Source organism: Macaca fascicularis, chromosome 1 (genome assembly GCF_037993035.2).
Source record: "Macaca fascicularis isolate 582-1 chromosome 1, T2T-MFA8v1.1".
Lineage (NCBI taxonomy): Eukaryota > Metazoa > Chordata > Mammalia > Primates > Cercopithecidae > Macaca > Macaca fascicularis.
Window position 1 is genome coordinate 131,376,958 of NC_088375.1, and position 18,439 is coordinate 131,395,396.

At 34.3% G+C, this 18,439-nt stretch overlaps 1 protein-coding gene across 5 annotated transcripts in view; it reads left to right on the forward strand.

Annotated features, from left to right (window-relative positions):
• Positions 1-18,439, forward strand: part of COL11A1 (collagen type XI alpha 1 chain) — a 220,374-nt gene that overhangs the window by 10,780 nt on the left and 191,155 nt on the right. For all 5 annotated transcript variants that reach the window (XR_012429045.1, XM_015432036.4, XM_015432041.4 and 2 more), the window contains exon 2: positions 15,307-15,474. Coding sequence is in view for 3 of the 5 variants with exons in the window: in XM_015432036.4 (XP_015287522.3) it covers positions 15,307-15,474 (168 nt within the window). In the remaining 2 variants the exon portion in view is untranslated. The remainder of the gene's footprint in view (positions 1-15,306; positions 15,475-18,439) is intronic.

Consider the following 18,439-nt stretch of genomic DNA (forward strand, 5'->3'; position numbering starts at 1 on the left):
TGGCTTGTATAACTAGGCACTGGAAGTCAAGTGAAAGGTTGTTCATCATAATGTGCAAATTATTTGATAAATATGCTGTTGCTAAACAGTAGTGGCTCTGCAGTAACTGAATTGAGGAAATCAACTAATTACAATGTAGAAAATGCTTTCTTTTCATCATTCTCTCCAGAGAATGTAATAAACTAAATGCCAATAAATATTGTTCTTCTCAGCATTAAAGTCAAGTGGTTATATTGGAAGTGCAATTTTAGTTTTATAATACACCTTTTTTTAACAGCCTTGGTTATTTGTAAATTAGAAATGCTATACTTTTAAAATACCACACTCTCAACTAGTTTGTGTCCTTTTCTTCACCATACTCAGAGTTGTGATGCTATTTTTGCTTTCCATTTTCAGGTCAAGCTTTTATGATATAAAAATGTTCAGGATTGAGGCTGTTCGATAACCGTAAAAGTTAAATGACTATCTTCTGTGTTAATCACAGTGTTAAGTGCTGTGGCTATACAGACAGTATGATGATCTCTATTCTCATGGAGTGAAAAGCTAATTAATACATGCAATTATTCATTTACTTATTCAACAAATATCTGTTAAATACCTATTAAATGCTCTTCCTAAATTCTAAACTAATTCATTCATTTCATTGCATATTCAACAAGTACAGGTTAAAAGCTCATTATAAGCTAAAGGAAGTTGGTGGGCAAAGATAGTTACAAACCTGCCTCAGAGTGATTATGGTCTACTTGAGGAGACAGTAATTAATCAAATAGTGGCACAAGTAAATACAAAACTACAGCTATGCTAGATGCTTTGAAGGAGAGGTGTATGGTTCCTGGAGAATACAGAAGAGAAGTTCAGTAAGGTCAAAGAAAGCTTCCCTGAGAAAGTACCAGTTGAGCATTGAATAATTAACTAAAGTGAAGAGGAAAGAGCATTCCAGGAAGTGATGTGAAGGCCTTTATGAAGGGAGAATGACACCATAAGGGATTTGAAGAAAGGACTTGAGAAATGGCATTGTGTCTGGAGAAGCAGCAGTGGGGGTAAAACGTGAGATGGTGCTGGGGAAGGAGGCAGGGGACACATAAAGTAAGATCCTAAGGATAAGTTTTTCTGCATAGCGTGGAAACATGCCACTAATTGAAAAGTACAAGTAAACTGCCAAATTAGCAGGGTCAGTGCATGCTTTGATATCTACACACAACTTGGTTGTCCCACTACCATTGGATCCTCTGACAGTCAGTGAACTGGGGTCATGCTGTTTTTTCTGGAATAGCCAGCCCCTCTGTAAAGTTACCTGGGGTTCTCAATAGTGATGAGTACATTTAAGTCACACTTTATATGGAGCTATGGTCCTGTAGTCTTGCCAAATATATAACTAAACCTCCACTTCTATAAGGGAGTATGAAAGAAATGTTAAAGTAAAATCTGCTATGAGACAAAAACATCACTTAGCATTTCTAAACCTTACATGACTGTCCTTGTTATTACCCAAAGTATAACAGCTTTTAGAACAAAAATGGCAAATAATGATTTTTGTTTCTTAGGATTAATATGTGAAGTCATGATCTCTATTTTGATTATTTGAGAGTACCAACTGTTTATTGTCAGCATTGTTTTAAATGTTAAAGGTCTCTTTGAGTGGAAATTATTCAAACAGAATTTTAAAGTAATCATGTCATTGATTCATTAATTGTAGCTCTGGATAGCATTGGTCAACTCCTACAGTTTTATTTCTGTCCTGCTTTACCCTGAACTTCAGACTTGCATACTTGACTGCCTATTCAGTGATTTCTAACAGTATTTATGAAGTCATCTCACACTTAGTATACCCAAAACTGAATTGCAGAACTCCTCTCCTGAAACCTGTTCTTCTCATAGTCTTCTCCATCTCACTTAATGGCAACCCAATCAATCATGATGTTCCAGCTACAAATCTTGAAGTTAGCGTTGACTCATTTTCTCTCTTATCTCCTTTTCTACCTATCAGCAACTCCTGTCTGCTCCACTTTCAGAATATATGTAGAATCTGACCCGTACTTTCTGTCTTAGTCTAAGAAAGCAACATTTTATATCTGGAAAATTGCAGTTACTTCCCTACTGCCGCCTGATTCCACTCCAGTGCGCCTAAACTTTCTTCTCAACACAAGCAGCCCCAGTGGTCTGAAAACATAAACTGAATGGAAAATCTCTGCACCTTCCTCTCAATTTTCTGTAAACCCAAAATTGCTCTTTAAAAAAAAAAAAAAAAAAAAAAAAAAAAAAAAAAAAAAGTTGATTCTCATCGTCCTTCTCCCCTTACCCTTCCAATGGTTTTAAAATCTCATTTAGAATAAAATCTAGTCTCCCTGAACATTCCACAAGACCTATGCATTCAGTTCTCAATGTACCCTCACTTTTACTTCTCTGACCACATCTCTTTCATTCTTCTTTTTTTGTCCATGCCATCAATCTTTTTCATAGCACTATTCACGTATTCACATCGAGTGCATACATATTCACATTGGCTTTTATATAATACAGAGTTTAAAATAACTTTACACAGAACTAAATTTCTTCAATCTGAATTTCAGCTATCTTTTTTTGGTTAATTCTCCATGCTGTCTATCCAAACTGAACAATATTTTCCGCTACACAGATTTACATGAGAAAATATCCAATGTACAAATGTAGGGACCTGAGCAGAAAAGAGAGCCAAAATATTAGGAAGTGGGTATGGGGGAGAATTTTTTGAAAAAAGATCCCTTTGTTGGAGACATATTTGTCTCCTTGCATTTCCTTCAACATTCTGGGCCAGCTATTGTCTTAGGTTCTTTGCACTTGTTTTTCCTTTTGCTTAGAATCCTATTCTGCAAAAATAACGGGATAGAGGAGCTTCCTATGACTTTGTAGACTTTGCCCAAATATCATTTTCTTATTAAGGACTTGCCTGTTCTTTTTATTTGATATTATTTTCCAGGCCTTTGCAACCCTCCCTATAATCTTTTCCTGATTCATTTTTTCCTTGGTACTAATCAAATATTTTTTCATGTATAGAAAATAATGGTGCATTTAAAGATACTGAGTTTGTGTTAATTTTCTATGTAAAATGTGAAATTAGATAATTTTGGAATATAAATGTTGCCTTAAATTATTTAAGCCTTCAGATGTTAGCAGTATCTAGGCCATCTATATCCAATAATTCCCATAGTTTGTTATTCCATTTTACACAGTTATGCATAGTCAATATGAGAGCCGAATTCTACACAGTAAAGCATTTTTTCTTATTTGATGGACACTGTGTGTATTAATTCAGGTGTTCTGAGAAATGACAGCTCTATAGAAATGGTAGTGGCATTTTGTACTTTGTTTTGTTGGTTTAAGAGAACCATAGTGATGGCTACCTAGAAAGTAGTATTGCCCTTAATTAAAGATAATTTCAGAATCCTGTATTTTATGTAGAGTCGACTCTTGACCAACATGAGGGTAAGAGGAGCCAACCACCTGTGCATTGAAAATCCATGTATAACTTTTGACTTCCCCAAGACTTAATTACTAATGCCTGCCATTCACAGGAAGCCTTATTGATGAAATAAACAGTTGATTAATACATATTTTGCATGTTATATATATATATATATATAAATTTATGCTGTATTCTTATAATAGAGAAAAGAAAATGTTCTTAAGAAACATAAGGATGAGACAATATATTTAGTATTCATTAAATGTAAGTGGATCATCATAAAGATTTTCATTATTATCATCATGATCTTCATGTTGAGGAGGAGGAGGAAGACAAGGGGCTGATCTTGTCTCAGGGATGGCAGAGGCAGAAGAAGTGGAAGGGGAGGCAGGAGCTGGAGACACACCAGTGTAACTTTAGGGATATACATTGTAATTGCTGCCTTACTTTTTGCTTTTTCATATCTCTAAAAAAAGTTTTCATATGATACCAATCCTTCTTCCACTGTTTTCTTTAATTTTAGTGACCATATCATAGAAGGATCTATGTGATAAAAGAAGCCAAAAGAAATCTTCAATAATCAGACCACTTCTGTCAGATTGTCTAATATCAATTTGTTTTCTGACACTGCTTCTTCTATTTCTTCTTCCCCATCTTCTGACACTGGTTTGGAAGCATTCATCCTCATCAAGTTGTCTTCTGCTAATTACTCCTGTGTGGTGTCTATTAGCTCTTGAATTTTTCCAAGATCCATACCTTGAAACCCTTTATCCCCACACCTCCATATTTTTTTTTTTTAACCAAGTCCACAATCTCTTTCCTGATTTCCTTGATTTGTTCTGCTGCAAATCCTATGAGGCCATGGATAACATATGGCCACAGTTTTCTTCAGGAGGAATTTATTGTTTCAGGCTTGATGGCTTTCAAGGCTTTCTCTGTAACAATGATGACATCTTCAATGATGTAACCCTTCCAGACTTCCATGATGTTCTTTCTATCAGGGTTCTCCTCCAAAGCTTTGACAGTGCTTTCCATAAAGTACCCTGTGAGTGAGCCTTAAAGACTCTTATTACCCTGTGACACAGAGGTTGAATTACAGATCTATTTGTGGACAAGTAGGCCTCTTGGACACCTTTGTCACTGAATTCATGGGGTTGTGGGTGGCCAGGGGCATTGTCCAATATCGAAAGAACTTTAAAAGGCAGTTTCTTACTGGCAATATATTTTCCGACTTCAAGGACAAAATATTGATGGAACCACTCCAGAAAAAGAGTTCTTGTCCAAGTCTTCTTGTAGTACTACTGAAAGACAGGCGTTGATGTTTATCTTTTCATTTCAAAGCTTGGAGTTAGCAACTTTATAGATAAGGGCTGCCCTCCTCATAAACCTGACTGAATTTGCACAGCAGTAGAATTAGCCTATTGCTTCTTACCTTAAATCTTGGTGCTTGCTCTTCTTCCTTCCTAGTAAATATCCTTTGTGGATTTTTTTTTTTTTTTTTCTTTCCAGAATAGGGCTGTTTCATATGCATGAAAAAACCTGTTCAGGCAGGTATCCTTTCTCCTCAGTGGTTTTCTTAGTGGTATCTGGGAAATGGTTCGCTCCCTGTTCATCAATGAAAGCTGCTTCTCCTGTTATCTTGACATTTTTAAAGCCAGACCTCTTTCTAAAATTATCGAACGACCCTTTGTTGGCATTAAATTCTTCAGCTTTAGATTCTTAACCTTGCTTTTGCTTTAAGTTGTCATATAACAACTTCACTTTTTCTTGAATCATATTGAACTTCATAGTTACATAATGGTTTTCTCATAGCCCCCCTCACCCACATAAAGCTGCATTTTCAATATAAGATTTTTAAAAAAGATGCTTTGCAAAACTGTGAGATTTTTGCAAATTACTGGCATAGATGCAGTGACCAATTCATAGATTTCTTTTCTTTTCTTTCTTTTTAAAATTTTTTTATTTAAACAATGATCCTTAGGCTGGACTCATTTATCTTGAAATGGCAGGCAACCACAGCAGACCTCAATCTATAGTACATATCAAACAATTCAACTTTGTGTGTGTGTGTGTGTGTACTTTTCTCTGCTTCTCGGGAGTATGTAAAACATTAGTGGCACTTCAGATAGGTTCCCTGGTGCTTTTCAAGGTTTACAATATTGCACTAAACATGATGAAAAGGACACGAGAACCCTGAGAGATCACTTTTTACAGAAATAGGCAATTTCCTAGAGAGATCCACTGCTCGTGTGGAGATGATATTTAAGCAGATACTTGCCACATTTCGGCTCACCACAATAGCAACAGGAGGTGGCTAACAAATGATTACAGTATACAGTATGCACTACAGTTAATCTTATTCAGTTTTGATTTATTGCTGCATCTTTACATTTGTTTACATTTCGCTCCACTATGAATGGTGCCATGTATAATGGTGCCATGTATGATCTGTGTTTGTGTGCATAAGATATGACAAATTTTGGCTTCTTATACTTCGTCTCTATTTTGTGGTAGTAAACCATAAAAGACTTGTATCTACATATATTTTGTGCGTTCATGACATACTTAACTTTTTCTTAATGTTTTTGATATTTTTAGGCTACTTTGTTCATCTGGAAGGTTTCTCAAATTGTCACAAATCTCCAAAAATGTTTTTTAAATTTTAAATTTGTGTATTGAAACAAATTCACAGATAACAGGACCTATACATTTCAAACTAGTATTGTTCAAGGGCCAACTGTATTTCTCCCAATCCCTAAATAGGTTAGAATTATAAACAGGCCACAATGGGATGCTGATACAGTTGATTTTGCTGGAAGTCACACTTTTTCATTAATTGCACTTCAGAATATTTTACTATGTATGTTTCTTGACCTTTCTAATTATGAATTTTACTGTGCAGTTGGTTTTGTTTTAAATTGGAATTTTCCTGAAATTGTAAGAAAGTACATTTACATTTGTTCATTGGATTTCTATTTTCTGAGAAGGTAGTACTAATGGGCTTGTTAGGTGTTTGTTTTGATGAAATTAACACTAAAATTCCTAAAACTCCAGGTTATTGATTTATGTTTCTTTCTTATGTCATTCTCAGTTTGGTGCTATTCACTGTTTGAATATGAAATACCCAGTTTGTATACATTTGTTTATTTGTAGTATTTGTGTGTATATTAGTGTACATGTGGAGAAATAGATTAAGTAAACAGAGCATTATTAATGACAACACATCTTAGTTGATTATAGAACCCTTTGGGGAAAATTGAACTCTAAGTAGTATTACGGAACACTTCCCATGTCCTGTACTAATTAATGTAAACTATATAACTGCAAGGACTTCATATATAATCTTACAGTTTACTAATGTATTTAGTTCATTTCTTTAATTTTGCACTTGTGTTGACTACAAAGATTAGATTGTAACATACAAATCAAACATCTGGTAATTTCATCCAAAAAGGGTTCTGCTGAGGGTAAGAAGTTTATGTAATTTTTATTGGCATTATTTGTGTCACATCATCATTTGAATACGAACTTCTATATCTTTTTAAATATAGGGGTATTTAGGTCAACGTGCTTAATTTTCTAATATTTTATATTCATATATAATTCACGGTTGTTATGTGGAATATATGTATCTAAAATAAATGAAAGAATAGTGTCAGAGAAAAGGGTCTACAATATTACATTTTTAAATCTTTAGTAAATAGCTTATATCAGGCCTACTGTGTTAAGCTATAGTTATATCAATTTCTATGCAATGCAAGGAAAAAAATAATGAAAAGAGAAAAATGCTAATGATATCAGTGTATTAATGTCAGTTTGTACTACAGGGGGTAATGAAGTGCTGAGCATGAAAATATAAATTTAAGATCTATTTGGTTGCTTAAGCTAAATTCCAGGAAATCTCCCGAGGTTGTTTGTATCTGAAATAACATATGAACATGCCGAAGAGATTGCTAAGAAGTACATAATTTTTATGGATGATTTTGAATGGACATTTACAGATGAAAACTGTTTAGTATTCTATTCAACTGCAGAGAACCTTCCCAAGGTAGTCTGAGGAAGCAGATAACAGGAATCAGTTTAATTATAGCTCTAGGGAAATGCAGATTGTGTTCATTGGAAGCATTAAAGATGTTCAAAAAGGTAGACATTTTCCAGGAATAATGATTTTAGATAATATTTTTATTGAATATGTATTATGTATTAGACACCATTCTAAGTTTAAAATTCTTTATAGCATTTAATTCTCAAAATGAGGCTGAATTGAGAAAACTAAGTCTTGGAGAGGTAAATAGCTTATCCAAAGTCATAGAACTAATAAATGCTGAATTTGGGTTAGTTATTGGGCAGTTCTTACTGTGGAAGCTAGTTATTAGTTGTTGTTTATATGCTCGGCATGTCCCAGTTTTTAGGCTCGCTCTTAAGAGCCATCATGATTTTGAAATATGGCAGAATATTAGTAGTAGGAAAATTATAAGAAATAATCAATTGTCTATCCTTTTCTCTTTTGTGAGTCCTACATCTCACTACCACATGCTCATAGTAGCAATACTGGTTTTTTGACTGAGTGGAAGATGGCTGAGAACTTTCTTCTGTATTATTTTATTTTTATTAGTTCCATAATGGTATGCCTCATATATAGTCTGTGATGTAAGGTACAGGGTGAGAATAAGTGACTCTCAAGAAGTTGGGAAAGTATCTACATTAGGAAGGCTTTTTTTTTTTTCTTTTTTCTTTTTCTTTTTCTTTTTTTTTTTTTTTTTGAGACAAAGCCTCGCCCTGTCCCAGACTGGAGTGCAGTGGCGTGATCTCGGCTCACTGAAACCTCCGCCTCCCAGGTTCAAGATATTCCCCTGCCTCAGCCTTTGGAGTAGCTGGGATTACAGGTGTGCACCACTATGCCAGGCTAATTTTTGTATTTTTAGTAGAGACAGGGTTTCACCATGTTGGCCAGGCTGGACTTGAACTCCTGACCTCCGGATCCACCCACCTCGGCCTCCCAAAGTGCCGGGATTACAGGCGTGAGCCACCGCATTGCTTCACACCTATATTCTTGCCACACCTGAATCAAACAATGGCAACAAACAAACTTGGAAACCTCTTCAAGTTCTTGGTAAAGGTCACTTCCAATCCTCTTCCTTTCCTGTCTCAGATTGGTAGGAAAAATGCTTCAACTATGAGACAGGTTGTAGCTACTAATTTATTCATCCATTAAACATTTCTCTATTGATTATATACTGTGCTTCAGCTGCTATGTCTTTGCAATTTAATAGTGAATATCAATAGCACTGATGTTCACTGTCAGAGGGTTTACAGTGTATCGAGGGAGGCAGATGTTAAACAATAAATTCCATGCTTAACACAGAGAGAGAAATATTAGCTGATGTGAGTATGTAACAAGAAAATCATGACCATAATTTAGACAGATGCGGTGCCTGAGAACATATAGCCTAGAGTCAAAGACATAATTAAGCAAGCAAACAAAATAGTGTAAGGTGATCTAAGGGGAAATACAGGACACTGGGATCATATAAAGAGGTCACATTATCCTCCTGGAAGGGCTAAGAATAAATCTCCTAGAATAAGGCATGCTTATATTTACACCAAAAGGTTGACTAGGGCTGAAGCCACCAAGTTTCAACCCTGGCTGCACATTGGACTCACCTGGGAAACTCAGAAAATATGGATGTCTGTACCCAATCATTCTACTTTATTAGCTCTGGGGTGGGTTCCAGGCATTCATAGGTTTTAAAAACTCTCCAGGTGATTCTATTGACAGGATTGAAAAATAAGTCAACTGTCCTTAACCAATTGAGGAAGGAATGGAAAAAATCTACAGATAAAGACAGCAAGGGCCGGGCGCGGTGGCTCACGCCTGTAATCCCAGCACTTTGGGAGGCCGAGGCGGGCGGATCACAAGGTCAGGAGATCGAGACCATGGTGAAACCCCGTCTCTACTAAAAAAAATAGAAAAAATTAGCCAGGCGCGTGGCGGGCGCCTGTAGTCCCAGCTACTCTGGAGGCTGAGGCCGGAGAATGGAGTGAACCCGGGAGGCGGAGCTTGCAGTGAGCCGAGATTGCGCCACTGCACTCCAGCCTGGGCGACAGAGCGAGACTCCTCTCAAAAAAAAAAAAAAAAAAAAAAAAAAAAAAAAAAAAAGACAGCAAGGTACATTTTAGAAACTGAAAGTTATTCCAGTTCTAGTAATAAAAGTAAGGGTGGGCAAGTAGATGGCTCTTGGAGTTTGTGGCAGTGAACGCATGATGAAGATATGATTTTTCTCCAGTGGTCCTCAGCAGCCATGGTGCATCGAATCTGGAGAGCTAAATTTGCTTAGTGTTGATGTCTCCTTGGGCAAGCATGGGTGGTTTCCTTGAACTCTTTACTCTCTTTGTATCTGTGCTACCATATGTACTGTTTCTTTCCTTCTCTTCTCCATTGAGAAGCTCCTATTTATCTCTCAGGACTCAGATTAAAAGGGCTAGGTAGTAGATATTTTAGCTGCTGTGAGCACACAATCTCTGTTACAGCTATGCAACTCTGTTGCAATACAAAAGCAACTATGGACAATATATAAATGAATGGGTGTGGCTATATGCCAATAAAAACTTTATTTATGAAAGCTGAAATTTCATATAGTTTTCATGTGTCACAAAATATTATCCTTTGATGTTTTTCAACCATGTAAAATGTACAATTATTCTTGTGTCATGTGCCATATAAAAATAGGCAGCAAGGAAATCTTAGCCCATAGGCATAGATTCCTCCACCAGCATTCTAAGGTATTGTTACAAAAACCAATTTAGTTCTGACAAAAACTCTTTGAAGTAAATATTTTTGTTCTTCTCATTGTACTGATATAGAAACGGAGACCCAGAGTAGGTAAGTAATCTGTCCAAATCACACAGATGCTAAGAGGCAGAGGTGGACTTAAGAAGCAGTCTTACCTTTATCCTTGTAATGGTGCTGTTCACTGCTGGTCATGGAAGTGTGCAAAGAAGCTTAGAGAAGGAATTAGAGATGAAACAAAGTATTGTGAGATGTTACATCAGTAATCTATATGGATGCTGAAGGCAACAACAAGGAGAAAGGATCAAAGACTTGGGATCAAACCGATCAGTGAAAGGGTGGGGGTGTTTAAGAGGTCAATAGAATACAATAAAAGGTACATATTAGGACCTAAAAAAATTTTGTTTCGATGCTAGATAGCCTGAGTATTTCAGAGGAAGTTCCTTCCATATATTTTCACATTATCGTGTTTCACATTCAGCCAACATTTTATGTAGTCTGTGTGTGTTTGTGTGTGTATACCTGTTCCTTTCTAGTTTGCAAAAATTGACAAAGACAAGGCAAATAATTAAAAACAAGTGTGAAAAGTGCTATAACAGAGGTTAGTGGATCTAACCCAGCTTTGGGAGATAGAGAATGTTTTCTGCAGAAGATGCATTATCAGGTATATTCTTCTACTCCTTCAGGTGAGGTGGAGTGAAGTGTTTGAAACAGAGAGTAGGATTTATAAAGGCCCAGAAGCAAGCCAGAGAACATGGTGGATTCTGGAAAGACTGAGTTTAGTATGGCTAGAAAACTGAATGAGGACAGAATTAGGGACTCATCAGAGATAAGACTGTACATTCAGTGAGATTAGAGTGGTAGGATAAGTTGGAGTGTCCAGATATCCAAATTGTATATTCAAGGAATGTGGAAATCATCTGAGAGTCAGTGGGGTTCTTTGAAGGAATTTAAGCAGAAGAGTGACATAAGACATGGATTTTTGGAAGCTTAATCAAGCTGGTGGAATGAATATTGATGAGAAAAAGTATGGAACCCAGTTAAATGGCTATTTTAGTAGCACATGGGCTTGGATATTCTAGTCTCCCATTTAATAAACCTGTAGCTATTCAATAAAGGACAGGAAAACATAATTGAACAAAACGTGCTGAATTGGATAAACCTGAATTGCATACACATGGTTTGTGCCAACAGTTGGCAACATAGAGATAATTAAAATATTAAGGTCCTTTAATAATTACTTTGAATATGGAAATTTTACTTTTTCATGTATCATATTTAGCCATAAAATTATTTCTTTAAATCTTTGAACAGTTGCAGTTAGCCAAATACAAAGAATAGCTTTCCAACATATATTTATGTATGTGTATAAAACAGTAGAATCCATTTAATGACAATGTATTAAATGCAATGTGTATGAGGATTATGAGATCAAATAACAGTCAGAATTTCAAAGTAGCTTAATTCATTATTTAGTTCACTTGAAATAAAATAATCTTAAGGACTTAATTAATGGAGTTTTACTTTTTTGTAACTTGAGATGACTTTTTGGAAAAAGAAAAAGCTTGGTTGAAACCTTTATTATATGTCTCTACTTGTATTGTTTTTTGAGGTATGTACACTTGGAGAAAGTCATGGTGTTAAAAGATATATTGTAGACTTTGCGGTCCATTTTATGTGTTATTTACCTCTGTCCAATTGTGACTATGACAGTGGGGATGCATTCTTTTTTTTTTTTTTTTTTCCCCCAGGAAGATTACAGCCTTCATAGATGTGTTAATGTCTATCCTCAAGTCTTTATTCAGTTCTACTTTGGAGAATGGCTTCAGAGCAAAAAGATGAGATAATTTAAGCAGATAAAGTGCTGTGGTTTTCAGAAACATTCTTCTTCAGAGTCATTTATTTACTAGAACAAGTAATGAGTTTAGTTTAAAATAAATATGAACATCATTGGGAAACAATTAACTGGCTCAAATGACATTAACATATTATATGTATGTTTTAAGTTTTTTTTGCAGAGTTTTTATTTTAGGGTATAGCAGTTTGAGTGGTGAAGTGGAAGGAGCATAGAGTTGGTATTTACACAGATGTTAAGAGTAATCTTAGTTTGCTCTCTGGTTCTCAAATCTGTCTCTGCACAGGAGGGATAAGAACATATGGTTTGTGAGGGTTAATCCCTGTAAAGAACTTAGTCTAGCGACTGGCACATATTAGGCTCTCCCTGGCAGTTATTATGATTATCATTTTCTTAGTTACGAGGTAAGAGAAAAGAACACATAAAAAACAGATATCCTATTGGCCTAAAAACATAGCCAAGCAGGACTAGTGCAAAAAAATGTTCTTGAACACCATTATAATTTTGTATCTCAGGCATGCTGAATGCTATTTGGCCAGCATATGGTCTACTCTGAATGTTTTGCTTGTTTTTGAATACAGGTATGAAGCTAATAGAATGTAAGTCAAGCAAGTACTCAAATAATGTTGTTTTGTTCAACTCGTTTAGTTATAGTGTTGATAAGAAAAAAAAAAAAGTCCTTCCCAGTCAGGGCCACTATGTGGCAATTACATGTTCTCCCTATGTCTGCATGGGATTTCACTGGGCACTCTGGTTTCCTTCCATATCCCCAAAATGTGTACAGAGAATTGCTGTCTCTAAATGGTCGCAGTCTGGTTGAGTGAGTATGTTTGTCCTACCATGAGATGGTGTCTTGTCCAGGGCTGGTTCTCACCCTGTGTCCTGAATGTTTGGGTTGGGCTCCAACCATCTGGAGCCCTGAACTGGGATAAGCAGGTTAGAAAATGAATGAACCAATTAATGAATGAATACAAATTATTGTCAAATAAAAATGTATAAACTATACCATAATTATCCAAATGCACATGATAAATAATGCAGTGCAAAAGCACCCAGAGCTCATCATATTTGTGATTGATTCTGAACTGCATGTGGGAGGACATGCTCCTTACAATTTTCACTTTTTGAACGTTTATACCTTAATTTAACCCAGCCCTACTATGACCACCGTCATTCATTGATTCACCAGAAATTGGATAATTATTTTGTTTTCATTAATCGTTCTTAAGTGTATGTATAGCTCACATTTAGTTCAATGTTCAATATGAAAAGTGTTTTCAGTCTTTATTTAGAAGTTTGGTGGTGTTTTTGTGACTGGAAATAGACTGTAGGAACTTAACTTTGGTTTATATCAATTAGCCTATAGTCAAATTGGTTTCATTAAAGTTCAGTTGCTTAAAGTCGAAGTTTGCAAGAGCCTATCGAGGACGTTAAGTGAGGACTTACTATACATTGAGTAATATGGGTTCTAAAGTCTGTTTTTATAACAATACTTGAACTGCATTATTCATGTCCTGACTTGCTTAGTGACCTAAATAGATATGTAATTATGGACCAAAGAACTTGAAGATCTAAAAATGATAAAGTGTTTTTTTTTTTCTAAGTGGCATATTTCATGTAGTGTACAGTTTGAAGGTTAATCCATGTTGTGTCATGTATCAGCCATCTTTTTTTATGGCTGGGTAGTATTTCATCATACAGACTACTTTTGGTTAATCCATTCATCTGTTGAAAGAAACTTGGATTGTTTCCACCTTTTGGCTCTTGTGAATAATGCTGTAGTGAACATTGGTGTTCAAATATTTGGTTGAGTCCTAGCTTTCAATTATTTTGGGCATATATGTGGGAGTGGAATTGCTGGGTCATATGGCACTTCTGTATGAGTTCACTTAAATGAAATTTTTCGAATGAGGAACTAGAGACAGAAAGTATATAAGAAGTTGTCAGGGGTAGGAGGTGGAAGGAATGAGGAGTTATTGCATAATGGTGATGAAGTTTGTTTGGGTTGATGAAAAATTTTCAGAAATAGATAAGAATGATAGTTGTACAATATTGTGAGTGTAATTAATGCTACTGAATTGTACACTTAAAAAACCTAAAATGTCAAATTTAATGTTATATGTATTGATCACAATTAAAAATAATAATAGTATAATATGCCAAAACCCACTGTACCCTTTTAAATGGGTGTTTTGTATGATATGTGAATTATAGCACCATAAAGATGTTTATACAAATGGATCACACTTACAAAGGAAAGTTTAAGTTTCCAAACATATACTATATTGACCACTTCAGAGTAGCTACAAGTACCTGGAATGAATTAGGTTTGGGAAATTTATGCTTCCACTGACAAATAACCTAGTATTACGTAATCTAAGGCTACATAAAAATGTGGAGGGGCACAATTACTAAATTATTCATCTTTAGGGACTTTCAGTCTAAATCATGAAGTATGTAGTAATATCCATGAAGTAACTGGTAAGTTGAGAGAATAAAAATCAATAAGTTACATATAGATAGATACATAAACCTTTGTGCACATGCATTTGTACCTGTATATAATTTGTAAATAATTAACACAGGAAAGGACTAAAAAAGGCATTGTATTGTGCCGCCTATTTTTTTAACACCTTTCTTTCAACTTCTCTTTGTGTATACAAAATGACTAAGTAGGTGCACATTTTACAGTGTTTATATAATATCCATTATAAATTTGAATCTTCAAAATCACCTCTGTTTAGATTATGAATAGTTTATTAGTAACTCTGGTAGAAAATGAAATACAAATGCTAACTTTCACTTGAATTCTACATAATGTTATTACTTGGAATTATTAAATATTTTGTGAATTATAATCAAGATACATATGAATGTTTATAAATTCATATATATGAAATTTTAAATTTCGGATGCACACATGCCTGTATACACACACGCGCGCGTGCACACACACACACACCCCTTCTGTGTTGCTTAACCAAAATTTGATTACAGATTTGAGATATTTTGAATCTGAGAATGTTGTTATGGTTTATATTACTACCTGCTGCCCCACTCCCCAAACTCCCACCTAAATGTTAGGGAAGCGTGGCAAGTGATAAATAGATTCAAGGTATGAAATGACATACTATCCTGTGTTAAAAATACTCATTGTTATATCAGAGAGTTGTTCAGTTCTAGTTTTTTTTTATTGTTTTTTTATTGCTTATTTTTCAGCTGCTCCAGTTGATGTACTAAAAGCACTAGATTTTCACAATTCTCCAGAGGGAATATCAAAAACAACGGGGTTTTGCACAAACAGAAAGAATTCTAAAGGCTCAGATACTGCTTACAGAGTTTCAAAGCAAGCACAACTCAGTGCCCCAACAAAACAGTTATTTCCAGGTATGTTTACTTTATTATTATTACTACTAAAATTATTACTACTTTTGTTACTACTAATGCTACTTTTAGTATTTCTTTACTAATTAGTATTTTTATCAGGTTAGATAATGCCCAATTATATGCTAAAATGTAATTCTTTCATATATCAGACACCAAATACTTTGTGGTCACCAAAGTAATGTAATGAAAATAACAAATAATTTAATAATTGCCAATCGTAATTCAGCACAATCACATTTCTGTGAAAATATGCTTATTTGAGCATTTAGTAATTCATTACTTTGTTAGAACATAATATATGGAGACAGCATTTTATATCTAGCCTATTTCTACATGTAATCATATAGAGGTTATTCATCGTGACTAGGGTATAGGACGGAATCTTTCCCCTTAATGACTACCTAAGTTAATTTAATGGGCATTTGGATTTAAACATACTTAGTGCAGGTTTTCCTAACATTAAGGTCAATGTTTCTGTTGAAAGAGATACTTTTTTTTTGAAAATAATTTTGCTTTATTTTTGCATGTCGTTCTTAGCTAAAATATGAAAAAATTTAGTCACATCTCACAGTTATCTCTACTGAACTTAGAGATTTTTTAAAAAATATCAGCTGGCAGTTTTTCATAATGGTACTGAAAAGTACTTGCTGAATATTTGTTTTTCCTTCCATGAGAGCACTAATTGACCTAATAACACTAATTATCTAGAAATCATGATAATGTGGAGAAAGGGCATTGAGTAGTGAAATGACAATTTCTGAGCCTCATATTTTCAGAGCAAGTAACTTGTTAACTGTGCTTGCCTCCATTTGATACATACCGGTTATCTATGATTGGTTGATTGACGGGTGTTCTCATCCTTATTTAACAGAGGAGGAAACTGAATTTCACAGAGACTCTCTGAGTTGACCAAGTTACATTGTGGTCAATATATAATCTAGGTTTGTTCTGCTCCATATATTTTATATGTTATCAAATGGTCCTTTCTGGCACTTTGGGATCTTCTCGGCAGCAATTTATCATTTAAATTCTTCATATTATCCTATATTATCTCTGCTTGAGAAAATTTGAGTTTCCTATCTTCATATGAAACTATTTTCTAACAAGAGGAAACAAATATAAATCAAGGGATTTAAACGTTACAAAACAGCACAGTACAGTTTTCATGGAAGGACATTTTAAAATACTTTGAAATATATTTATTTTGAGTGTTCACTGATTCTTCCAATATATTTTCTGTTTTGCAATACTTTGTGGTGAACAAGAACAAACTGAAAATATAAAGAATAAAATGAACTTTTTTTCTGACTTTGAAAATAAAAAAAATTAAAATGATTATTAAGTTCATAAAATATTTAAAAAATAGAATTAAAAAATTAAAAGTAAAAAGGTAAGTTGCTTTTTCTATTTATGTGCACTCTGCTGCATTTCTTAAAGCATCCTTAATAGATAAAGGGATGGGAATTTTGAAGGGAGGAAAACAAAGAAAAATATACCAATTAAAAACCTTTAGAAATACTCAGATTACAGGTTATAATTTTTATACTTTGGCTCATTATCTCAGGGTCAGTGTGTTTTGCATTCCAATGTGGTAGTTATTTAAAATCATTAATTTTATATAATTAATTTTAATACTATATATTTAAGTGATAAAAGCTATATAATCAACATTATCTGACTGCTTTGTTTATGATACAGTCTCATATAATTTCCACAGTAGTTCCATGGGACAGATTAAATTATTAGGCCAGTCAATGGATAGGAAGGGCAAGTAGGATTTTATTTGCTAAGAACACGTGGCTAGGAGATGGTGTGTTGATTCCATATATTGACTATTACGAATAATGTTGCAATACATATTGGACTGCAGATATCCCTTCAACATACTGATGTCATTTACTTGGTGCATATACCCAGAAGTAGGATTGATGGATAATATAACATAGGAGTGCATATGTTTTTGACATACTGATTTCATTTCCTTTGTATGTATACTCAGTAGTCAGATTGATGGCACTAGCTCTAATGTTTTGAGGAAACTTTTTACTATTTTCTATATGGATGTATTAATTTACATTTTCACCAATAGTATGAAACTGTTTCCTTTTCTCTACAATTGCACCAACACTTATCTTTTGACTTTTTGATAGTTGTCATTCATACTGGAGTGGAGTAATAGCTCATTGTGGTTTTGATTTACATTTCCATAATGATTAATGATGTTGAACATTTTTTTCATATACCCATTAGCCATTAGTATGTCTTCTTTGAGATATGTTTATTCAGACATCTTGCCCATTTTTAATTGGATTTTTTTTTCTATTGAGTTGTTTGAGTTCTTTACATGTTTTTAATATTAACCCCTTATCAGATGCATAGTTTGCAGATATTTTCTCCTGTTCTATAGGTTGTCTCTTCATTTGTTAATTTTTTATTTTGCTTTGTAAATGCTTTTTAGTTAAATGTAATCCTATTTGGATGTAGTAGGGCTGGGATTTGAGCCAATGATCTGACAAGATTCAGAACTTTCAATTGAGATACTGTACTGTCTTCCAGTTAACTACTCTATGCATACATTTATAGCATAAAAATGTATTAAAGCCTCTTGCTGTTTTTTCTTTTGTAATACATTTAATAATTTCCACTTCATAAAATGTCTTTCTACTACGTGGCTTCATTAGATTCTATTACATACATATTCATATTTTATTTAACCAGTTTCAATCATTGCAGCTTATTTTAAAATTTTACTATTATAAATAGTGGTTTGGTGATTTGAAAGCATAATACGTTTACACATATGCATCCTCTCCACATACATTCTTGGTGGCAGAATTGCTGATCTACGATTGTTTGAACTTGAATCCAAGACAGACATATTCATATTTCTTTTATAGATTTATACTACTGCCTGTAATAGAATTTGGAATGAATGGATTGAAAAAGGAAGGTCTTGATATTGGGC